The sequence below is a fragment of the Urocitellus parryii genome, chromosome 13, assembly GCF_045843805.1.
Source record: "Urocitellus parryii isolate mUroPar1 chromosome 13, mUroPar1.hap1, whole genome shotgun sequence".
NCBI classification, from domain to species: domain Eukaryota; kingdom Metazoa; phylum Chordata; class Mammalia; order Rodentia; family Sciuridae; genus Urocitellus; species Urocitellus parryii.
Genome location: NC_135543.1, coordinates 28,109,657 through 28,136,216, shown reverse-complemented (window position 1 = coordinate 28,136,216; position 26,560 = coordinate 28,109,657). Strand labels below are relative to the sequence as shown.

The 26,560-nt window shown below is 39.8% G+C and overlaps 1 protein-coding gene across 3 annotated transcripts in view; it reads left to right on the top strand.

The window, feature by feature from the left end:
• Positions 1-26,560, top strand: part of Setbp1 (SET binding protein 1) — a 355,108-nt gene that overhangs the window by 315,901 nt on the left and 12,647 nt on the right. For all 3 annotated transcript variants that reach the window (XM_026398605.2, XM_026398606.2, XM_077792168.1), the window contains exon 5: positions 9,906-10,076. In XM_026398605.2, coding sequence (XP_026254390.1) covers positions 9,906-10,076 — 171 coding nt within the window. The remainder of the gene's footprint in view (positions 1-9,905; positions 10,077-26,560) is intronic.

Genomic DNA, 26,560 nt, shown 5'->3' with positions numbered 1-26,560 from the left:
ATGCATATATTAACTGACATTGATTAGCCCTTCATATTTGAGGGGATCTAGGGGAGAATCTTCTAGAAACAATGATCCTACCGCTTATATTGCATCTGCTATGCTTGGCTTGGTCTGTTTCTAAGCTGCCCTGTGAATTTAGACTCAAACGCAGCACCAGAGGAACAGGAAGACTGGTTGTGTGAAGAACGTAACTCTTGCAGCACAAAGCCAACATGCTGGCCTGAGACAATCCAAGGACTTGGCTGGGTTCAGAGTCATGGTTTTGCTACTATCTGTGTGTAACTCTAAGGAAAGCAAGCTACATCCCCTTTCTGTGGCTCAGATATAATAAAGGACTGTGCTATGTTTCCATCCAAATCTAAACTAATTTACGTTGCAAAAGCTCCTGTGTGTTTGGCAATAGCCTATGCTATGTTTTATGCACTCCATACTAGCAAATTCCTAAACCACCTGATCACCAAGTAGGTAAGAAGCATATTAGATGCAGTATACCACAACATTGGTTCTAATTATATGTATACATTTGGTCCTCCTGTGTTACTACCTTTTGCAGACCCCCTTTGTATTTTCCAGAGAACAAGCACCCACTGCAGTTTTGTCAAGTTTGAGTGGAATTATATCAACATCATGTTTGGTTCCATTTTCCCTTTGTCCTTGTCCTTCTCTCTCTCTCTGTCTCTCTCTGTCTCTGTCTCTGTCTCTCTCTCTCTCTCTCTCTCTGTGTGTGTGTGTGTGTGTGTGTGGTGTGTGTATGTGAAAGAGAGAGAGAGAGAATTAACTGGGACAGACAAAAACTTTCACCTGAGCTTAAAAGTACTTATGAATCTTGAGATAAATACAAAATTTATTTAGAGTCTATATATTTGTTTGTCTCTCTAAGAAGAAGATCTGATATCTAGGATACCGGAAAGATTAAAACCCATCCAACTTGGGATATCTCCACTTTGCATACACCTTTTTGCTGGCTTGATCTTTCCACCGTAGGATCAGGAGAAACTAACCTCCTGTAACTTAGAAATTACTACATAGAGTAAAATACTCTTTAATGTAAAGATCCATGTGGTTTCAGCAGACACAGATGCTGTCATCTCAGCCAGTTTCTGTACCTCTAAAGCAAGAGTGACAATAAATAATCCAATTGTTTGGTGGTTTCTCTGACTCTAGAAAGCTTAGAATCAGAATTGTAAAGCTATAATAGATTCTGAGCAGGAGGAAACTGAAGCAGAATGAAATTCCAAGTCTTATCCAAGTTCATCCAGCCAGTGTGGGAAAGAGCTTGCCATAACCCCGTGTCACAATTCTCCTCTCTTGACTTTCGTATTAACAAATTATTACTTTCTGATGTAGTTTTTTAGCTGTAAGTATCCATTGAATAAGTTTTGTGTCAGTCTTATGCTAGGAAGATACAGGAAATGGGTATGAAATCTGTGCTTCCTAAGGAATTTAAATCTTATAGCAGTCACAGATAACTTGAACATATGAAACAGTTTAAAACAAGAAAATTCATACCAAAACAATGTATCATTAAAAAATAATAGTGGTTAACATAATTAAGTGCTTACTATAGCTAGGTTCCATAGTAAGTACTTTTACCAATGTATTAGTTTTCTCTTGCTGCTCTAACAAATTTCCATAAATGTAGTGGCTTAAATAACAAAATGTGCTGGATGTGGGTATGCATGCCTGTAATCCTCTGGGGAGGCTGAGACAGGAGGACCTCGGGTTCAAAGCCAGCCTCAGCTACAGTGAGGTGCTAAGCAGTTCATTGAGACCTTGTCTTTCGATAAAATATAAAATAGAACTGAGGATGTGGCTCAGTGGTTGAGTGCCCCTGAGTTCAATCCCCAGTACCCCCCAAAATAAATAAATAACAAAAATATATCATCTTATATTATTGGATGTCAGAATTCCAAAATGGATCTCACTAACCTGATATTAAGATGTCAACAGAGCTACCTTCCTTTATAGAAACTTTTGGAGAATTCCTTCTTTCTTTCTTCCTCACCACCCCCCACCCCACCCAGTTTCTAAAAACCATCTGTATTCCTTGACTCATGGCCACCTTCCTGCATCTTCAAAGCCAGCAACATGCCATCTCTCTGTCCCTATTTCCTCCATTATATCTATGCTTTTTGACTCTTCTGTTCTGCCCTCTTCCTCCACCCCTGTGATTACATTGTGACCATCTGGATAATTAAATGTGTACTCCTGATGTTAAGGTCAGCTGATTAGCAACATTAATTCTGTCTGCAACCTTAATTCTCTTGCAACATTACATGACATTAACAGGTTCTAGGAATTAGGATATGGATAACTTGGAGGGAGGAGGGGAGAGCATTACCTATCACACTATAAAATTCCTTTAATCCTCATAACCACCTCATTTAATCATTAAGGAAACTGAGGCATGGAGAGTTAACCAAATCTACCCAAAATCACTCAGCTAGTAAAGTAGCTAGTTTGACTCTAGAAGATGCATTTCACTTCTATTCTATACTACGCTGGGAAAAAAAAAAGTAGTTTTAGAATAAAGAAATGTGTGGGCTAAAGTAGTTAAGGCACTGCCTAGAAGGTTTGTACTTAGAAGTATAGGTGTATATATTACTTATCCACTTATCCATCCAACGTTTTGGAGTACTTATCGAACTCAAAACGTACTTAATCAAACAGTACTTACTGATAAGAACTTTTGGTATTTATTGAAATAAGTATTGGGAGCCAAAAAAAAAATGAGACATGATTCCTGACCTTGGAGCTCAGTTCAAGGTTAATTAATTTGCAGTTGCCTAGACATTGGCAGAGAAATGAACAAACAATTACAGACAGAGCCCCAGTCCTGTAGCAGAAGTGTATCCAGGTGGAAAGACAACAGGTTGGAGGGAGGCATTAATTCTACCTGACAAAAGATGTGGGTTAAGTTTTCTCAGCTACTTTTCCAGACATATCTCCCACTATTAGCTTTTTACGACTCATCTTAAGCACTCTTCCCTCAGTAGCACAAGAAAGAACTGTTGTTTCTGCTTTGTCCCTATCCTTCCCCAGCCCCCTGCTGGCCCTCCCTCCACTTTGAGTTACTAAAGTCTACCCATCTTTTAAGACTGGAGTTTTTGTACCTGTGTCTGTTTTCCTGAATGGATGGTGGACCCCATTTCAATATGAAGTGGCTGGGACTTCATGGTATCTGCCACTTATGGGTTGAATTAATAAGTGGACAAGAAAGAAACCACCCCAGAGCCCACTAGAATCTCATTTTCCTCCTGATTCATGAAGGAATCATTGACCTCCTATCTTGTTGAGTTTATTAGTTTTATAAGTGTTTCCATGGTATCCTACTTTCTACTTCTAAACCATCTCTGGGAGATAGAAATCACAACTCCTGAGGTTAGATAGTCAGCTCTCATATAATTGCTACTTTCAGAATGATGGGACTTAGACCCACTGAATAGTGTTCCACTCAAGAGTGACCTTGCCTGAATTTTATCTCTTAAGGTCCTAGAATGAAGTAAAAGTCATTTGGCACCAAATTAATGTTGGTGAGGCCACTGTCTCTGAGCAGGTCGTTTGGGGTCCATAGGCACCTTGTTTGGAATCCTTCTCATGCTGCTTTCTCCAAGTCATGAGCCTTATAGTGTATGTGCACCTAGGAAGCCATGCCTGTGTCCAATTTGCACAAAGGTGAGTTCTGTCTCCGCTAAGCTTAGCATCCATGGGGCTGTATCCATCTGGATAGGTTGGTTTTGCTTATTTACATAAAGATGTCTCCTGAGCTGTAGAAGAGGCTCTGCCTTTTGATGATTAAAAAAGCACTTTAGTCATTGCCCTCATAAAATATAATGACTACCATTATGCCACATTGAGACTATTAGAATGTAATTCTTACAAAACAGGAACTTTAACTGTTTTGACCAATGCCATTTCCCTGGTGTGATAGATGTTAAATAAATCATTGTTGAATTAATGAATAAAATGATACAACAAAAATGTTTTAACATGTTTATTGACTTTTGCCCAGAAAAAAAATATTATTCCCAGATTTCAAGAGTCTCCTTTAGTAGATTCACTTTCTTCTGTAACACAGATTTCCCTTTATTGGACATGAGTCCAATAAAAAAGGCCACAAGAAAAAGGAGCGATGGCAGAATCTAAATAGAAAACCAGTACATTAGGAAGAGAATGATTATCAAGTTTTCAGAAGCAGTTTCCTCTTGTGAAAACACATCATTTACTGGTTGACCCAAAAGTAAAAATCCTGTGGGCAAGGAAAGATCATTGAATTGAGTCGAGAGACATGGATTTCAGCATTGCTACATCCACACGCAGAGTTTGTGATCTTGAGCATATCACCTGGTCCTCTGTGCCCCTGTTTCCTCGTTTGTGAACTGGAACTCTCACCTGTTATCCACAGATGTATTGGCCTCACCAATATTAATATTATTATTATTATTTTGTCAAATGACTTTTACTTCATTCTAGGACCTTAAAAAATGAAATTCAGGCAAAGTCACTCTTAAGTGTAATGCTATTTGGTGGGTCTATAAGCTCGTTTTTTCTGAAATCCACAATTATTTGAGAGCTGACTACCAAAACTCACTGTAAGGGACAGATAGCATAATGTATTCCAGAGCTCTTGCAAGATTAAAAACCACTAACCATTCACTATATCTTCACCCCTAATCCTCGCCAAACCATGGCATTCTGTAGAGGTGATCAGCAAGGCAAACTGAAGGGACCAACCATCCCAGGCACATCAGCCTCTCCCCCCATGCTAGTCTGAGTTGTGTCACCAGGAAACACATGTACATGCAAATATTAGAATTTGAAAATTATTGAAACCATTCAAGGAACCTATATTAACCATATACTACCTACAAGATATACTTCTCTCTGCAGTGGATGTAGTAAGGTGAATTACATGGGATTCCCCAGGGATGATTCCATCAACTCCCTTGTTTTAAGGAAACCCTGTGGAATCAGGATCCAGCAGCGAGTCAGAGGATCTAGATAGTGCCATCTCCTACCAGTTGTGAATTTAGAGAAATCACATGACCTTTCTGAAACTTCAACTTCTCTTCTAAGAAATAGAACTAAATAGTAGCCATCCACAAGGGTTTTTATTTGTTTTTTCCCTATGAAGAATGAGGCAAAGTAGATAACTAGCTTTGTAAACCTTAAAGCAATGACTATAAGGGGAGGCTGGTTTTTATTATCCAAGGTCACAAAGCTCATTAAAGGGATCCTGGGAAAGTCAGACACCATAGACCCTGCTTTTCTGCTATGACCTCTTTGACCTTGAGCAACCTGGGGAAGAGGTAATTGAGCAGCAACTACTACTTCCGAAGAAACAGAATCAAAATATTGAAGCTATTGACTCACCTTAAGGCAGTAAGCAGTGCTTTGGTCTCTGACCTTTTTGCATCCTGGGGCAGTCAATAACCTGGCCACTAGATACAGCCTGCTACTGATTTTGATTTGGGAGTAGTTTAACCTTGAACTGAGCTCCAAGTAACCAAGGCAACAGGAAGTCAGCTTCTGCATCGCAGGAGTTGGAATCCATAAATCAAGTCCCTAATGCAAACACGGTGTGCAGGTAGAGGTTTGAGGGGATAAGTGGTCTATGAGAAATTACCTTTGAAAATGAGTGACTGTCCCTTGATAGGCTACCGCACAGTTTCAAAGACTTTTTAGAAAAAAAAAAATTATCAATAGAGGTCAATAGGTTATAGCTGGATGGTTTCATATAGGTTTAACTTCTTCTGTTTCCTCTTAGCTCTTTCTCTTAATTATGAACAGATGTTGGATCCACAAAGTTATTAGCATTGTTATTTCCTCCTTTAAAAACATACCGGCCTCCAAATATGCAAACTTCAGTGTGGCATGTGTTGTAGGGGGGCATAGGCATGCTCTGAACTCCACTAAGAGCCTTCAAACAGTCTGCTGCCTGAATTTAGACAGAGATCGCTTGCCAGATCCAAGTCACCCCTGACTTTTCTCATGCCCCAGTATAAGCAGGGGAGCTACATCTCAATGATCCAACCAGTACAAGGCTTTATTAGGATTCCTTTGTGTGTGTGTGTGTGTGTGTGTGTGTGTGTGTGTGTGTGTTTGTGATGAAGCTCCAGCCTCTAAAATCTTCCTCCTATGGAGAGAGAGAAGCCAAGCTCATGCTGGGAAGAAACTCTCCAGATGTCCCACCACTTTGGCCTCACACCCAGGAGCATCAGATGCCACCTGGAATGAAGGGAAACAAAGCCCTCCGAGGCCACCTGCCCCGTGCCCTCTCCCAAGGAGTCACCCGTTCCATCTCTCGAGACCTCTGCTCTCAGGCACAGTTCATCAATTATTAAGTGTTCCTAGATTAGGCTTTGTTGAAAGTTTATCTAGTACTCTCACCCGTGTATGTTATTTCTGGGTTTGTTTCCATTATCCTTTTGAAATCCAAAAATTACTGAGAAAAAGTCAGGCCTGTTTTTTTGTGTATTTTTTTTTTCTTCTTCAATTTGTTTCCCCAAATTGACAACTCGCAAGCAGTACTAGAATCGGGGAAATCTTAAATTATCTAAGGGTTTTTGAAAAAGCCAAATAGTGACAATCTGAATGACAGAGTGTTTTAAGTGTCATCTTATTATGTTTAACATATTCTGTAACACAAACACTTAAGTAGCAAATTATGCCCAATAGAGGTATCATCAGATCAACTTTAATGAGATGATGTGGACTGAGACTCATTTAGATTGTGAACATTTGCATGAAAATGGGTACATCTAAAATGACTTGAAATTGATTTGTTCCCAAGTGAGGGTTAAATATTCTTTTATTGCCTTCATTCCCCATGCATATCATCATTTAAAGAAGTACCTGCCCAACCTGTGTCCACAGGTACTGAGATGGCTTATCAGTGAGTTTTTCCAAAGGAGCAGTTATCCAATAGGACTGTGGTCTATTGCTCTAGAGGTGCCCAGGAGGATATGCCTGCCTCTATTCAGAGGGAATCACACTGTGGTGGTGCAGAGGATCAAAACAGAGAATTGTCATCAGACTGCTGCCTGCTCTCCCCAGCATCAGATTTGTTAGCAGCCAGGTGTTCAAGCTCATCAGCCATTTTACCCCAGTGCTCACGCTCTGATAGATTTCTAGATTTTCCCCAAACTATATGTATTTTCTCAGTAGAAAAAGAAAGTTTAGCACGTATTTAGATTTTTTTAAAATATATTAACAATAAAGAAGCTAGGGAGTAAAAGTAGACACTCTCTCCCCACCAATCTTCCCTGAGCTCTCTGGACTCAAAGTCACCACCACTGCTTGGATACATTTCCTTACAGATGATCCTCGATGCACTTCAAGGATATTAGATGTTTGTTTCTAGCCTGCCACTAGCACACGTGCATATTTTACCAGCATATATGCACAAATTTGTGTAAATAACCATACCTACCCATGTTTGTGTATCTCAATGGTTGTGCCTTGCAATCTTTCTGTCATAGAATTTGATATTTGTTTATCTTCGCCTTCAAGATGCCATGAAATATAAAATTCAGAAAAAGCATAGATGGCATTACTATTTAAATGTGGCATCTTAAGCAGGGGTTTCAGAGACCAGGGTGGGGAATGAGATGAAGTTAATAGAAGGCACAGTAAAATGTCAGTGTGGGTTTCTCCTTAGGTCGTTACAAGTGCCTTTTCCAGGTATGATACTACAGTGTCTGTGTCCTCAGCCTGAAACATGCCTCAACAGACTGCGGTGGTGATTAGGTGTTACAGAGTACAGCCAGGCAGACCAAGATGATCCTGGGTTTTGCATCTAGTTTTCTAGAAACTTCCACCTCTGACATAAAGAACAGTATGAGTTTATTCAGCTTTCCCTTAAGCTCTCAGAAATGTTTTCTCCTCATCTGTAAAATTGAGAAAACGGTAATATCCACACCACATGCTTCACAGGGTTGTTACAAGGCCCAAGTGAAGCTGATCTCACTGTGGCAGTGAGATAATGCTACTCTGCGAAGGTTGGTTGCATTGGAAAAAAAAGTGTCAAGAAATACGTGATAAAACCCAGTTTGTTGTTGCTGCTGTCAGTGGTGTGTAGCCCACAGATGAGGAGACCCTGAATACCTGCCCATGGGTTGAAGGGTCACTTTGGTCATGTTCGTAAAGAGAACTAAACTTTTGCTTACGATTAAAATTGGTTCTGAGGAAGCAGTGGATTATAATAATTATGATATAAGTGATAATAATGATGATGACAATGGTTAAGTAGTATGGACTATGTGATAGATAATTGTTCTAAGCACCTTACATTAATTGACTCATTGAATACTCACAAAAAATCCAACAAAATAATACTGTTACCATTCCACTTTTCTGTTTTGGGTTTTCTTTCTTTCCCTCCTTCTTCTTTTTTTTTTTTTTTTTTTGAGACAGGGTCACATTAAGAGGGCATCACTAAGTTGCTGAGGCTGGCTTTGATCTAGCATTCCTCCTGCCTCAGTTTCCTGAGCTGCTGGGAATCATTCCACTTTTGTTTTTAATTAATTAATTAATTCTAATTAGGTATATATGACAGCAGAATGCATTTCAATTTATTGTACACAATTGGAACATAACTTTTCATTTCTTTGGTTGTACACGATGTACCATCACACCATATGAGCAGTCATACATGTACCTAGGGTAATGATGTCCATTACATTCCACCACCTTTCCTGCTCCTGTGCCCCTTCTCCTTCCCTCCCTCCCCTTTGTCCAGTCAAAGCCCATTCCAACTTTTAAAGTTATAAAAACATAACACTTGAAACTGTAGGTTTAAATAACTGTAGGTTAAGTAGCTTGCTCTTGATTTCACAACTGAAAAGTGGCAGCATCTACGTTCAAGCTCAGGAACAAGGTTTCAGAACAGCTCATGACTCTACCAGGCTTTTCAGCATCATCAAGACAAGTCTTGGGATGTTTGTAGGCTCAAACCTTCAAAGGCCCCCACTTTGGCATGTCCTTAGCCTTATGCTATTGACACACACCAGTCTCCACAATACATTTCCTGCTCCAGCAGGCTGGGTTTTTTTTTTTTTTTGTACATATATTACTTATACATATTAATAGGATTCAGTGTGCTATTTTGACCCATTCATACAGGTTTCCTGCTTGAATACAGCCTCTTTTTAGCCATCGTCCCCCCTTCCCAGACTCTACTGATTACTATTCTACATTCAGATCTGTGTCTGAATTATTTCACTTAACATAAACTCCTCCAGTTCCATAAACTCATCTTGATGCAAATGACAAGATTTTATTCTTCTAGATGGATGAATAATATTTCATTGTGTATATATACACCATATTTTCTTCATCCATTCATCGGTCCAGGGCACCCAGTTTGATTCCCTCTGGATCCTGCCCATTCTCCCATGTGCTCTCCTTGCTGATCTAAAATGAGCTCTGCCAAGCCTTGCCTCCCCTCTCCCCACACTGTTTTCTCCCCACACTCCCCTCTCCCCACACCTAGGACGATGATACCTGAACTTGTGTGCACCTGCACCAAAGTTTTTCCTTCTCATTTAGTCTCATCTACCCAGCTGCGATGAGCAGCCTCGCTGGGGTGGAAACCATAGGAACCCCCTTTATTCTGCACAGCATAACCTTTGTAAAGATGGTTTGCTTCATCTTCCAAAGACTAATGGGATGCATATCCCCTTCCAGGCAGCCAACCTGGAATGTCATCACTCCTAACTTCAGCCACAAAGCCAGTCATGGCTATGGCTGTTTCTTTTCTTTCAAATTTTCTAAAATGTCATTTTTTTGGTACCAGAAGGAGTTCAAATCATTGTACTATTTCCCAGGATCATATTTAGGTTTTATGTTGTTCAGTCATCCTGTTCCTTTAAATCAATGACAGGTTTTGGGTTGTTTTTTAGGGATGCCAAGTCCCCACTTAAAAGTGGACCAGACGACAGTGCATAGTAAGAATGAGGGCTCAGCGTCCACCGGGATGACCAGGAAGAAGCCAGCTGTAGTTGACAGTGTCTCAATTCCACCCACCCCGATGTTGTCTCTCCTCGCCGCATCCGCAGCAACATCAGATGCAGGTGAGTAGTTTTCAAGTGTTTGGGGTTCGCCACCATGAAGATGGGGGAGGAGAAGTCCCACTAGGAGTGACCTGTTGAGTGCAGGTAAGAGTTCTCTATTGAACTGACTCCCATGGACGCTGAGCAAGGGAGCAGCTCAGCACTGGGTTTTGCTCGTGGGAAGAAGAAAAGCAGATTAAACATGGAGCCTGGAGGTAGGAATGCTCTCTACAGCTTTCCAGTTTATTCTAGTACTGGTCCAGTGAGGACCAACTATATGATAACAATATTGATTCCTCTTTATTAGCCTTATTAGTTATTAGTCTCTGCATCAAGGGCCTTATGCACATTATTCATATATTTTGCAAAGAACTCTTTTTTCTATCCTCATCTTCACAAGAGAAGCTAAGAGGATAGGAACTTGCCCCAGCAACCTGGGGACAGTCAGGATTCCAAAGCCCATATTCTCCCACCCTGCATTTCATCGCCCTGTGTGCTCATCACTATTGAAAAATGGCAGTCACAGAGTTTCCTTGAAGCCTTGCTACATTCCACCCCACAATTTCACCAGTTCCTCCATCATTTCCAGAATCCTCAACAGTAGTTGAATTCCTTATTCAGATATCCTTAGTTCTCTGCAGCCTGACCCCTTCCACCACTGCCCTGTTCTACACCCCACACCACCATCTCCCCCAGCCCCTATGACAACCTCGATTTGCCAGTCTCACCTCTACCACCAGGTGCACGGGCCTTGGGTGTGACTTAACACTTGTACTTGGAGACACTCTTGCTTCTCACTTACATCCTGTAGCTCTTCAAGGCTCAGCTGGTCATGACTCTGCAAACACCTTTAGTGACCATCGTCGCTCCTGTGCCTTTATCATCTTCTGACAGACAGCATAAGAAAAGTCCCCCTGTTTAGCTTCTCCCCTGTAACAAAGTTGTACTCAAGAGGCAGGGCACATGGATTAGGTTCTTCCTCTCTTCATGGAAAGCAGAAGGAAGGCACCTTCCATTGATATCTGCTGAATAAATACATTGATAAATGTGGTAAGCCTGCTACAGCATTTAGAAATGCCTGTCATGATCAGAAACCCAAGAGGAAACTCATTACTGATATTCACTCCAAACTCATCTTCTCATTCAGCAGGTGGCTTTAGGCAGAGAACTTGTCTGTATTCCCACCTCCTTCGTGGAAATCACTGGTAACCAGAAAATGAGCACAATTAAAATAACAGAAAGAAATACTTGGAAGGACATTTCCTAAATTGAGTTCAGCAAAATATTGGCAGATGTTCTTGTGAAATGTTATTTATTTATTTGTGTGTGTGTGTGTGTGTGTGTGTGTGTGTGTGTCTGTGAAGCAAGTGTAGGTAATGCTGCCTTCCTTCCTGCAAGGGTTTTCTGGGGGTTTGAGTGACCTGTGCTCATTGTTAGGCCCTGGGAGGGGAGGCAAAGAATTCCACAATCTTATTTGATCACATGACTTTGTTTTTCTGGGACTAGCTTTTGAACTTATTATGGACACAGGATTCTCTCCATTCATTTGAAAAAAAAAAAAAAAATCTTGCTTTAAAGGAGTGGGATCGTGAACCTTTGTGCCTTTCACATATTGGGTGTGAAAGGTTTTTTTTTTTTTTTTTTTTTTTTTGGTAGAAATGGCAGGTAGATGATGTCAACAAGGAGAATAAGAAATCAAAGAAAGGAAAGTCAGAAAGGAATGGGGGAAGGCCGCCCCCGAGTCTTGATGGAACAGTGGCACTTTTGTGAAAGGGAAGAGGGAAGCATGTGAGCAGACTTCCGGAAGGGGAAACTGGTGTCAGGACTGAAACTCTGGGAAGACATCACTTAGCTAAAGTAAAAGATTTGGTCTGTGGACTTCACTACCGACCCTGCTAGTTTTTTATTCAACCTTGTCAGTTAAGCATGCAACCCCTGCCTTTATGGAGTCAGAAATCAGCCTGTTTTCCGCCTTTGTGGGCCAAACATAAATATTTTCTGGGGGACAAAGATAAGTGGTCCCCCAGTTTTCTACCCTGCAGTCTTTCCACTCAGTGGGAGTGACACCATTCTTAGATGACATGCTGATATACACTTGTACCCAGTAGTGGACACAGACAGTAGAAAGAAACGTGTGGGTATTAGACTTTTAAACCTGCCTCTCCCGTAATCAGAGCTGAGCCAAAACTCTCCTGTTTCAGGATGCGGGAACAGGCTGTTTAGTTTTGGCAATACTAAAAATGAGACCCTCATGAGAATTGTACAGATTTGGTTCATTTCCGGATCTCAGGCTGCCGAGCAGAACTTTTGGGGGGAAACAAGCCAGAGATCTCCCCAGGTGCTGGAAGCCAGACCTTCCTGCGATTTCACTCCCCACAGATAAATGGTTTCCCACAAACCTGAGAGAGTTGGGAACACACTAGCTGGGCTTGTGTCCAAAGCTCTGTTTCACACGTGAAGAGACAGATACCTCCTGAGATGCACAGTTTTGCCTGAGGTCATACTATTGGATGGGAACCCAATTTTTTCTGATTTACTGGTTGATTACAATGGAACCCCACTTCTGTCATAGGCCCAACATGAGCAAAAGCAGATTTGTTTCTAACTATGAACCTGGACTTCTTTGGAGAATAGTCTGGTGGAGTAGATTGTGCTCACCAAAACCAAGTTTCTGCATTTGATTTCATTTAATTGGGCGCCATAGTCATATCTATTTCTGATGAGACCCCTCACTTGATTTTTGTTTTCTTTAGAGTGCCTGTCATCATCTTCTGGCTTTATGCAGAAATCAATTTATTGATAGCCTATTTCCTAACAGATAATCATTTCTATAGTATAGTTCTGGGGAAGTAGGAAAAAAAAAAAAGAAAGAAAAGTTAGACTAAGTGGTAAACAAAGCAAAATTAATTCAAGAAATCACTGAGAGATAAGAAGATATTGAAATAATCTAATTAACTAGAAATTCCTTTTAAAAAAATAATGAATGCTAAATGACCTAGCACAGTTCCTGACATATAGTAGATGCTCAATAAATAATCACTGCATAAAATGAATAATGGAGAACAGGAGCTGTGTGCCTCTCCAGTATGAGCAAGATGGGAGATGTCAGAAAAAGACATGCTCCATCTTGAAAGTACTTAACAATCAAACAGAAAACAATTGACAGGCACATTGTAGGTTATTGGTAGATACTTGACAAATAATTGATCTGTAGTTTTTTTTTTAAAAAAAGGAACATTTCTCACCTTGTTTTATAAATCTATGATATGGGAGAAATGAATGAGTGTGGGTAAAAGGTTTAAAAGTCTGTCCTAGCTTAAGTGCAGGAGGAACACATGGACATGCGCATGAACCAGGGACCACCCCTCCCGTGAGTATTTTTAAGGCACTTTTTTGTTTCTCAGAGTCTGAGATGCATACAGATTGTGAAGCTATTGATTTGTTGGAGGGACAGCAAAGACACAGGAGAGTGTGGCCACTGAAAACAAGTCAGTTCATGAGCTACTGGGAGACTGGGAAGGGAGAGGCAGGGATGGCAGTGGCTGCCACCAGTGCTCCAGCAGGTCAGCGTGCATGATCAAACTGCTCAATGGCTATTGATCTGCTGCAATCCCCTGGCATGGGAAAGGAGGTCTGATTCAGGGGAGCACCACATCATTATTGTAAGTAATTAGGGCTAATGCAGTAAAAGCTTCAATAAAGTTTGTTCAAAGTGATGCATAATTTGAAACAACTTCTGTAACACTTGCCCAATAATGATTTTATAACCATATTAGATAATCCATACCAGAATAAGTCAGGCTAATTTTTCTTGTCTTCTGCATATTGAACTAACTTCACAGAGAGGTCATGCAATGTATAGAGAATTTATGACTTTACTCTGAGGCATGTGTTTTTCTTTTTCCCTTGTATTTAAGGTGAAACTATGTTAATAGGTGCAATCCAAATTGTAGTAAGAACTCAGTAAAACATCAGGAAACAAAAACTATTATGTTTTTTGCCTCTAAAGATCTAGATAAGGAGTGATGAGAAATCCAATATATCCTTTTTGTGCGCTTGTGCTCTCTCTCTCTCTCTCTCTCTCTCTCTCTCTCTCTCTCTCTCTCTCTCTCTTTCTCTCTCTCTCTCTCTCAATATTATTCTCTCATCTTTAGTCCAAGAACAACAACAAAAGACATGTATTCAGGATGCTGTTAATGAATCTCCAATGATCAAGGTGTAACTCTGACAGAACAAAGTAGACTGAGCACAATTCTCAGTTTCTATAAGTTTTATCTCAAGGAGAATCCACTATTCTCCCAGACTATCTAATTTGCCTTTTTCTAAAATACCATAAGTAAATGAATGTATTTAAGCTTCACAAGTCTATTAAATTTGTAGGCATTTTTGCTTCTTATGACTGAGACTGATATTATTAGGTAAACTGATTATTAACCAAACTTTTAGCCCAATTGACATAAACTATACCTGTAATCAAGATGCAAAACCTTAAGCATTAAAGATCAATTACCTTTTCAAATAATAGCGTGAGTTCTTAATTCTAATGGTATCCTAATGAAGTCCAATGTGCCTGTAGCTGGAAAACGATGATGATGTAAATTGTGTCTGGCACCCAATTTTATGATGCCTGGTTCTTCTCTCCAACATCTTCCATCTGTGAGGAGGGTCCCGAATAGCAAAACAGACTCTGGGTGCAAAAAAGCAATGACTAGGAATTTAAGAATTGAACAATTATTTTTTTCACTTGACGCTTTAGAACTTATGTGGAACCATGGCCTAACGTTCCTAACCAAAATAACAAGCCAATTCAACCAATGTCTTGTCTTTCAAAAGAACCAGAGAAAATAAAAGTAAAATTTAATAGGATTTGAAACATCCCAGGGGCACAAATGTATATATTGAAGAAATCTTCAAATTGTGAAATAAATTCCTATGAACCCAGACTAATCGATTAAAATATACAGTACAAAACCTGAAAATATCCAGAGAAAATAAAGCTTAATTTTAAAACAATCATTCAAATTGTCTGAAAAGTACCCTACCCATAGATGCATGCTGGAGCATCAGAAAATAAGTCTGTGTCCAGAAAGCTCTGCTAGAAGTGTCAGGCCCAGAGCAACTGCCTCACTTCTCTCTGGGCCATTAGAGTGCCTGGCAGGGGCGGAAGCTGCTGTGCTTCCTGAGGGTCCATCACACCAAAGCCTTTCTGAAAGACCACCATAATTATTGTTATTTTTACCCCAAAAGGAGTACATGACCTCTTTTCTGATTTAATCTGGATATCCTAAATCACCAGAGCCATTTCTGTGGCCCAAAGCTATATCATTCCAGAGAAGCATTGACTTCTGGCCTCTGCTTTCCATTGGGCCTCATCTTGGAAATCCTGGCCAGCCCAGCACTCCTTGGGATCTCCACTGCCAGAGCATGATTTTCAAAGGACCCATATCAAAGCTTCACGCAGCTCTTTAACAAGGAAAAAAACATGCTGGTAAAGTTGGTCCAAAACAGAATTAGAGGAATGGGCATCGGAGAAAAGCGGGCATTGGAGAAAACATGTTGAGTAAGGTTGTTCAGTTAACATCCTACTAAGCGATAAACACATAACCTCTATGCTCATCTTTCCTACCAGAAAAAAAAATTATTTTCCTGGGCAAAAACCTCCAATTAATATAGAGACTGATAGGTTCTGGCCTTTGAGTCTGTAGCAAATAGCAAGTGCAAGCGCTCACATCTCCCTAAATAATTAACAGTCCTCAGGCAGACGTCATGGTGGAGTAAAAGGATATGCATCCTTCACTTTCCTTGTTGCTAAGTTTGGGCTTGTTTTTCTTATACACCTTGGAATGCTCCAGTTGAAAGTGCTTCAGATTGTCTGCCTCTACACCTTGGTGATCTCAGACTTCCACGTTCATGTCTGTAAAATGAGGAGAAAGGACTGTGGTGGGGAACATGTGAAATAACATTTGTGAATGTCTTAGAAAAGTAGCTTCCCATGTATAGCAAGAGCTCAGCCAATAGGAGTTATTATTGCTGTTGATATTATTACTGTTATTGTTATTATCTGATTCCTGTCTGGAATTTTTTCTCTTTTATACTTACCCTCCATGCCATTTGATTAGCTAATTCATGCTTGGTCTTCAAATCTCAGCATATATATGTGTCTTTGATCTAAGACACTCACTTTAAAAACTGTTCCAAGGTCAATTTGGTACCACAGTCTCAGTGCCACCATGGTGCACTGTATAGTACAGCGTGTCTGTGTCTGTGCCCACTCCTGTGTCTCATACCGGGCTGGAGAATCATCCTCTCTCCAGACATACCTTAGTTAACTTGGAAACCCCAACCCCTAGCACTGAGTTGGCAAACAGCAAATAATCATTAAATATAGATCAAAATGCATTGTGTAACAACTGCTTCCTGCACAACAGTTTGGTAGATGCCAATATTCACTCTAATGTTATATTCATTAGAGTAGAGAGACAACGATTTCCTTTTATTTTCAATATCAGCACCAGAAACAAACCATCCCCAGGATGCCCAGAAACAAACCATCCCCAGGATGCTTAGCCAAGGGTGCAACCAGGAAGGGCCCTCCAGTCTCCTTGTTCATCCTTGTTCAACAATGGCAGCCCTGTCCCAGGTTAATCCCCCAGAGCATCTTCAGGGAAAATTATTTTGGGGTAAAGAGTCAGCCCACAAGACACTATATGTACAATACAAGAGTGGTTTTTTGTTGTTGTTGTTGTTGTTTTTTTTTTTTTTAGAGAAGAGCTGGGGAATGTACACACTAGATGATCCACCTTTACTTTATGGAATTTTCAGGATGAGCTAGCTACTCAGTGAAGGACTGGAGATTACATTGACCTGTGCTGTACTTGAATTATTTTATGTGATGGTCTTCCACTGTGGCTGGAATATTGGCTTTCCTAGGCAGTGACCACTTCCAATTCAGATTTTGTCTCATTCGATGAGTTGGGCATCCTATGGATTCCTAGACCCTTAGAACAAAAGGAGCAAAGAAAAGGGAAATAAAACCCAAGAATGCTGCTATTGAGCAATTCACAGTCCTGTTTTGGTGACATGAACCTTGTGCAGAACTGGGCGCATAGTACATACTCAATAAACACACCTGGACTTAATTTAGCTAATGATTTCCTCTCCAGAACTGAGATATTTTTTTTTTCATAAAACAGGTTTAATGACAGGTTCGAAAGTGCTGTGTCTGTGAGATGTTTAACTCAATTTATCTTCTCTGAATGCTTCATACAGATGATGCTCCCAACCACCTTGTGCCACAGTCAGACTTAAAAATAGAGTAATGATAATAATACATTTTATCTTCTTCCCAGTGATAGTATCATTCACACCTCCATTGAAGCCCAGTGGGAGGCTTGGCTGTGAGGCACGAGTCGCAGGGGGGGTCAGGTGCGATTATTGTAATGAGCGCACCACACTCAGCGAAATGCCGAAAAGAAAACCTCCCATACGTGAAGCGATTTCTATTAAGATACTCGTTTTAAATCAAATATTCAAGCTCTTCTTTATAAATGGGGAGAGAATGAAAAGAGGCTCTTCCACAGGCAGATTTTATGTCGCTTGAGAAGGAGGGAGCGCACATATTTTATGATCAGTTTTGAGATGAAAGTTCGGTGCCTGCCTTGTTCCCCCAGCTCTTTCCATTTCCAGAAATCTAATTAAATTGTTGGTTTAATGGTGGCGAGATAATTTAGTGGCGACTGAAAGCAGCTATGTTAATGAGAAGGGGCACCGCGCTTTGGGTTTCCTGTAATTAATGGGAGAGTTTTTGAAAAACTTCTTGGTTCCAGTGAAGTTGGTAGGGTGAGCCCAGCTGTTGAGACAGAGGCAAAGTCTTTCCTGCTCATTGCTGGAGAAGTCGCCTCAGGCATTGTGGAAGAACTGTGTAATGACTGTCATTAAGAATGATCTTGAGTGGTCCAGGCAGCCTGCAGTCAAGTCTAAGAGCAGACAGTCAGCAAGAGGCTCAGGGAGAAAGGAGGCAGGGAGAGACCAGAGTAAGGATTATAAGACTGTCATATCCAGAGAGAGACAGACAGACAGACAGACGACGAGATCACTTACCCTTCTGCCCTGCCTCCTACCCCTGGGAGGTGCTGGAGTAATCCTAGCCCATCTTCCCTGGGGGCCTCCTTCTGTTGCTTCCACTGGAGTAGACTAAACAAGACTGGCCTGGAATAGACTAGAAGGGAGCTTTGCCAACCACCTCATGTTGCCGAAGAGAAAATCAAGCCCAGGAAGGTTACAAATATTACTTGATCAGGAATTAGAAACATGGGCTCTTTCAGCCACCACAGCATGGGAGAGTAGAAACGGGTTTGGAACTCAGGATCAGGGTCATCATGGAGTTCTGATGCCCAGTATTTCCTAAATAAGCCCCTGAGTCTTAAGGAGACTTTCTCAGTCCCTCTTTCCTCATCAGTGAAAGGGGGAGAATAAAGTCTGCCTTTTAAGCAGACTCAAAACGTAAGGGCCCTGCTCATGTCAAATATTAAGTCACGGCATGTCATGATTTAATCATGTGAAGTCATAATTTTGTCATATTATGAGTCAGATCATAGCATCCTCTATGTCCTCACTCCCTGTCCATATATCCTTATCACAGGACATAGGCCAAGCTGCCTATTCTTAGGGATTTTAGTTACCACATTTAGCTCATCTTACTCCAAGATGGTTAAGTATGCAAACCGTTAAATATTTGTTTCCAAATATTTTTGTTATCGATTGTCAATTTTTAAAGCACCTGTCCTGCTGCACTCAATCCCGAGTGACATATGTAGGTATAAGATCAGCTCTTCCTCTGGGGATGCTCTCACTCCCTTGAAAACACCTGGCTCCAGGACATGAGATGACCAAGTCATATTTTTAAATGAATATATTGAGTAACAAGCTGACATACTGACAGCTACCATTCAGCCATTTAGGGGAGTTCTGAGACAGCAAGATGTCCTGGGAAGAAAGAAGTGAAGATGGACGGCTAAGAATGGGCTGAACTAGAAGACAGAAGCCCGAAGGACCGGTCTACCACATTTCTGACATAGCTTAGTTTTCACCTGTTTTGTATGGGTTTTTAGTCCTATCTGTGGGGAAATTATGGCAAATGAAGCTGAAGAGAAATTTGGGTTCAGACACAAAGTCTGAAATTCTAGACTAAAGCCTGGTGGCCATCCCTGATGGGTAGTGATAGAGCAAAATGATGGCCATGAGCCAATATCGGTCTACAGTGGTATTTTGATTGTCCTGCAGAGAATTATAATTTTAAAAATTAATTAGCAGCTGTAAATATCACAAGATTTACATAATAATCAAGATTTCTGGCTTTTTGAAACACAGAGATTTTGGCATTTTTGAACTCAGAATCTTATCTGACAACAAATGGCTGGAGTGAAATAACATTTTCCCATCAGAGGGGATGTACTCTCTTAGCTTTCTCGCGTCCTTCCTCCATCACCACAGTGGACTAGATTATCATCCTGACCCACTTCCCTCAGTAGGCTGATTGACCCTCCCCTATTTAAAATGCTTGAACCCAGAAATGTTTTCGATTTGGGATGTTCTTCAGATTTGGGAGTAATTGCATATTCATCATGAGCTAGCTATATTGACTATGCTCCCTACAGGGAGTCACCAAAGGCATTTGACCTGGATCAAAACAATGAGTCGGAGCACTTACTTAGTCTAGTAGGAATAGCATGTGTGATTTGTAGTAATGCTTCCTGTTATTCAGTTATAGAATTTGGGGGGTTGGGAAAGTCCTTTGAGATTGTGAAATTGAGAGAGCTTTGGCTCTTTGGTGCTGTCAGTAGAGAAACAAGGGTACCCCTGGTATGCTCACTCTGTATCTAGCTCCCTTTCTTCAGCCTCTTTCCTATAAAATATGCAACTAGCTTTGAAACAGGGTAGCCCTTGCTTGAATTGTGGAGTTGGTGACTTCAAAGGTATGTGCCCTTGGGGAAATGACTGAACCTCTGGGGTCTCTGTGATCATCTGGGTACAACAGGGATGCAGAGGTCCTAGAGTGGTTGTTATCACATGTGAAACACTGCAGCCTGCATTGTAAGTCCTCCAAAAATGATAGTTCCTTCTCTTTTTCTTTAGTTTCATTTGAGGGCATGTAGGATGCATCCCATTCACCTTATCTGGTCTAAGAAATGGTACAAAGCATGAATGTAACGGAAATAATCATTGAGTAATTGAATGAAAACCACCCATCTCCACTAGCAAAGAGAAAAAGCCATTTTTCTCCCTTCTCCCCCACCCAAGATGCCTAGAGTTTACCTCTTCTTTTAGTATCCTTTGAACTAAGTCTCTTCTTCTGTTTTATGAAGTCTACTTTGGAAAGGAGATGCAAGGAAACAGGTCAGAGGCTTCCTACCTCTCTTAGAGTTTCTCAGTGATTGAAGAATTCGTCTTGTCCAGGAATTATGTTTTCATGATGCCTCTTTCAACTAAGAGGTATCAGATGTCTTTCCTGTGACAATCAGGAAACAAGAATGTCTAATAGCAACATAGAGTTTAAAAGACAGAGAGAAAGTACTGAACTTAAACTGTGTGATGCTCTCAGCAAAATGTGGGAATACTCTGTGGGTCTGGATCCCAGAAAGAGGACAGAACTCAGAACAAAAGAGAGAAAGCCTGCCTGCTATTCCCCATCCGTCCAGCAGGGGATCCAGATCAGCCTCCCTGGTGGTGATGGGGTTGGGGTTGGGGGTTGGGTATAGTTTTGTGGCTCAGAAGTACCCTTTCAAAGGATCTTCGAGTCCTCCGGTGCCTGAAGATGTTTTGAGAGGACTTTCCTTATTATGAAATCCAGTTTTGTTTGTGCCTAAATGCCCACAATCCTGGTCTTTGTCTCATGCAAGTTGCCAGAGTGAAGTGATTTGGGCTTTACATATGGAAAGTTCATTTTGTTGTGTAATTAATGGGAAGCAGACTTTGGAAGCTGATGATCCAGGCCCTTATTTATATGAGAGCATATGTCTGTGTTTTGTTTATGACTCACTCTCTTACTCCACGCATCGTAACTTGGGTTTGTTTACACTAACTTTTCCTAGAATCTGAGCCACATGGTATAGGAGCCAATAATTTATAGTCTCTAAAAGGGAAACATGATGAATGAGCTTTTTCCTTTCAAATTGTCAAATCTTAAATTGAGGGAAAAGTATTTGCTGCATTGAGTCTGCCCAAGCTTATATTGGGGGGAAAAATAAAAAAGGAAAAAGTTAAAGCAATAATTTTTTTTCCAAAAGCTACTGGTATAGTGCTCTGAACATGAACATAAATATATTTGCCAAGACAGCATATGACCCCTTACCACAATAAAACCATTATAATTCAGATCCAAAGGTTTAGCAGTGAAAAACCATTCATGGTACAGGCTATGGATGTTTGGGGGCAAGGGACTGCACAGGAAATCTCTGTACCTTCTGCCCAGTTTTTCTCAGAACCTAAAACAGCTCTAAAACATAAAGTCTATTTTTTTTATAAAAAGGCACATTATTTTTTTTTACATCCATATCTATTTATCTATCTGGTTGTGGTTATATATGTAAACAAATATATATACACACAAATACACACTTTTTTGTGAGTGTGTGTGTATGTGAGAGAGTTTTGGGGGTTAGATAACTAACATATGTTTACGTGTTCCTTTCTAGGGACCCATAGTTTCAATCAATCTGTGGTTTCAAAATGTTCCTGCTGATTTTTTTAGTAGGTCATAATAGGTTCCAAACTTGTTTCTGTCTTTTTTTTTTCTCAATGGTGCCTTACCATTGCACTACATCCACAGTTCTATTTATTTATGTATTTATGTATGTATGTATGTTTGTATGTATGTATTTATTTATTGAGGCAGTCTGGCCTTGAACTTGCAATCTTACTGCCTCAGCCTCTCTCAAGTCACTAGGATTATAGATGTATGTCATGCCCATTTTTGTCTGTGTTCTTGTCACTGAAATTCCATTTGTCCCATGGAGGAGTTCGGCTACCCATCTATATTTCACAGTATTTTTGGTCAGGCCTTAGAGAGTCCAAATAGTTAATGGTGCTCCAAGGAAAGCAGGAAACAGCTGAAATATGTGAGGACCTAATTTAATTTACCATGATTTGGATCTTTTTCAAAAAACCCTTTCATGTCCCACACTGACTCTGGTAAGTGCTGGTTTAGGTCAAGTCACACAGATTGATTTCAGGACAAGGAATCAGCTCTGTTCTGTTCATGGGGAGACAGTCACAGAATTCCCTGCCTCACACAGGGCCTGGGACAATGAGGGGCTTCATCAATATTTGTTCCGAGAATGGCTAAGACATGGTCCTGGCCCCTTAGGAAAACACAATTCAAGGAGAGAGATAAATATAGATTCATCCCATCATTTTCATACAGGATAGACTAAGTGCAATGCAATTAGAGCGATACCAGCAATGTAGAGCGAGCAGAAAGATGAGCGTGGAAATGGGGAGGGGGGGCATGAATAGCTCTTAGGAAGAGGACTTAAGTGAAGTTTTGAAGAATGGGCAGGATGTCTCTGGATGTAAGGTATTAATCAAAAGCTGTAAGACTGAATTATAAACTGAATCCCAGAAAGAATTTGGAAGAACCAGAACCACAATGAGTATTATTTTGTTTTGTGTCCTTTTTTATTATTATTTTTCTTACTAGGGCAGGAGTGTTGCCTCTGGATAAAAGAAAAATGCAAGACTTTTCTCCCTTTCTGACATGAGATGTAATATCCTCTCTATCACTGACAGAAATAATAGAATTGGGCACACACCTGTAGGCAATGCAAAGTTATTGTTTCTGGGGTACATCCATCATCCACTAAGCAGACAAATATAACAATATGGGAAAGTCAAAAGCAATGGGTATAATTGTTTTTATGAAAAGTACAAGAATACCTTATTGTTTAAATTGCCATTTTTCTTAAGAGTCTTCAATAAAAAGGAAAAACATGGCCTAATTTTGAGTCTCTTGAATCAGCTTAGAGGAGTTGGAAGGGACAGTCATTAACTTTAAGAGTATTGAAACCCTTTGAAAAACATCCCTAACAACCTGAGAAAATAAAATTTAAATTTAAAACTTTTGCAACAGACCAGAGCACTGGACTAAGATCAATAAAATTAAACTTTGCAGATTTCAATGGAGGCTTGCATTTAAGCTGAAAAACCAATTCTGTGTAGCAATGGCCAGGTTTGGTCACAGTTTATATGCAAGCATTAAGGGAACTAATTGAATCTCCACCTTATATGAGCCAATAGTATGATGTTATTAAAAAAAACTTAAGGTATTTTTAAATGTGGACTTTATTAATATAAATGCTCTGCCTTTTGCTCACTGAAATTAATTAACCTAGTTTTTCTGTACTAAACACTTCATGCTTGGTAAATGAGTTCAATTCTGAGCACCAAAATTTTACATGAGCTTTGACAGATGATAAAACCTCTAGAGGATGGTGATCATCTAGAATTCACATAGGTGAAGGAAACATAGATGAAGGATTTGAGGATGTTGTACCGAGAACAGAGAAGTCTTGGAAGTATATGAGTTTTTACACATCATATTTATTCAGAAGTAAGGCTCCTTCCACGAAATTAAGAGGTTTGTCTGGAGAATTATAACAAGTTCAAACTAGAAACTCGTTCTTCTAATGTCCTAGTCGACATGTTTTCTCTCATGTTCCCAACAACAAGCCTGAATATCACATAAGCAAAAGCAGTTATTAAGAACAAGAAGAAAAACAGAGCATGGATGTCTACTGTTTCATGTAATTCTTTAAGTTGTAGCATGAGCAACAAAGATTGATTTCATCTGAGCCTATATATTTAAAATGTAGAAATTGTTCTGAGTTCATGTTGGTATGTTTCTTTGTTCTTCCCTGCAATGTTTTTCCCCATGAAATTTAAAAGAAAAATGATCCTTCTCCATCAGGTAAAAACAGGCATATGTAGTAGAAGATTATATAAGGATGACACCAGATTTGAGAGGACAGAAAAAAAGAAATATAAAGAGCCCTTTGAGAGGGTGCGCCCACCCCCACTGTGTGGCCAACTGGCATGCTGTGAGACTTAGCAGATGTATCTTAAGCATGTTGGCATTCACTCCATTTCTATCCAGCACCCCCCATCCCCATGTTGTCTACTCAGTGTGCTGGGGCTTGATCCATATTGCAACAAACAAAGGCTGAGATCCACTGGAACAGAGTAGGGCTAAATGGCCTTCATCTTCCTCAGTTTACCAGTGCCACTCCTTTCAATTAACTCCCTAACTAAAGTTTAATAGATCACCCCCAGAGAAGCTCCCACACTTAAAAGACTCTTCAGTTGTCCCTTCCCGGGTGATCCCAACATGAACAGTGCACTGGTGAATAAGCACCATGCAGCTTTTAGGGAGCTGTGATCTCCTGTTTTGATTGTTCTCTGATCTCTGGGCCTGCCAAAATCCATTTGCTTTTGATAGTGGTCCCTTGAGCAACCTAGTAATATTCCTTACTCGGCTCAGACTCTCTCCCAAGTGAATGAATCACTGCTGTTTTTACTTGTCCAAAGCCACAGATGACTTGTCCAACCCCAGGCTCATGAGAAGTCCAGGACTTTGAAAAAAACAGGGAGTAGGACTAGAGACTTCCCTAACTACATGAAGAATATCAGCATCAATCTCACTGTAGAAGCATTCGAGGGTAGGCCACTCTTGTGAGGGCCACAGAACCACCTGCAATTCAATTCATAATGCTCTAGGGAATGTCAGGATTCATGGTACCCAGGCTTGTTCTTTAGGAGTTCAAAATCTGAACAATCTACAGGAAATATTAATCAGGCATCTACCATGTGCCAGGAGCTTCCGGACAGAACAACACATGTCTGTCTGTCTGTCTTTAAGAAGCATTAACTCTCCTTAGTCAAGAGCACATAGACAGCTGAAATCCTCTGGGATCAAATGCTAAGTCTAATGAATGAATTCTTCAGGAAGTTAAAGAAAAGAAAGGAAATTTTTAAGGCAGTGGTCTCTAAATTTTTTGATCCTGTAATGAGATCAGTAACATAATTTTGAATAGTCACTCCATTTAAATATATATACTTAGAATGTATGCAATCGTTTTTAAAACTTAAACTTTATTTTTTATTCCTATTCACCTTGGGGGGGGGATTTAATTTTTTATTTGCTTTAATTAGTTATACATGACAGTAGAATGCATTTATGTACTTTGATATATCATACATAGATGGGATATAATTTCTCATTTTTCTGGGTATACATGTTGCAGAATCATATTGGTCATGCAGTCACATATATACAACAGTAATAAAGTCTGTTTCATTCTACTATCTTTCCTATCCCCACATACCCTCCCCTCCCCTCCCATCACTTCCCTCTACCTAATCTAAGGTAACGCTATTCTTTCCTAGTGCCCCCTGCCTTATTGTGAATTAGCATCCACATATTAGAGAAAACATTCATCCTTTGGTTTTGTGGGATTTTAGCTTATTTCGCTTAGCATGATATTCTCCAACTCCAACCATTTACTGGCAAATGCCATAATTTCACTCTTCTTTAAAGCTGAGTAATATTCCGTTGATTTTATATACCACATGTTCTTTATCCATTCATCTATTGAGGGACACCTTAGTTGGTTCCATGGTCTAGCTATTGTGAATTGAGTTAATTGGTTTCTTATTATAAAATGTTGGGTATTCTCATATATTTTATTTATTTAATTAAAAAAGTAAACCTATTCATTTTTACCGAATAATTTTCTTGAATAATTTTGGACATGTAACCAGTGCTTCTAAAACTTCCTTTTTAGTTAAATAAATAAAATATATGAGAATACCCAACATTTTATAATAGGAAACTAATTAACCCAAACACACAGAGAAAAGAATTTTCAAAGTAACTGTATGATTAACTTATAGCTACTTCCTTTTTGTAAAACTTAAACTTGAAAAGAATGAGATAAACCTGAAATAAAATATATTCTTAAAATAATTTTAATTTCACTTCATTTACTGTTAATAATAGAACATAAATATTTTGCTACCAACAAAATTTTATAATAATTGTAATAATTTAATAATGTTTTAAGGAGGGCCAAGAAATTGAGTTGGTGCATTTAATTTTGGGGGTTCTTTTTAAATACTTTTTATACAGTAATTGGTAGGTCTGATACTGAATTCAGTTTGTTTCAGTATTTGTTAGTATATATTGTAAGTCCAAAAGGTATTTTACATGGATATAAAAAAAAAGTGTAACTGTGTTGAAATCATAACACTATTATTTTTTTTAATCTCATCCCTCAGTTAAGCAAGGTTCTTGTAGAAGCTTGGCTAACCGTCTTCCTTATTAACAATTAGATGGTCTTGCAAATCAGACGGCACTGCATTTTTTTAATGAGTCCTAATCTCTGAAAGTCTTCATTTGGAAGTTAGCTCTATTTATAAGATCTTTAAATTTGCACATTTAAGGGATTTTGTAA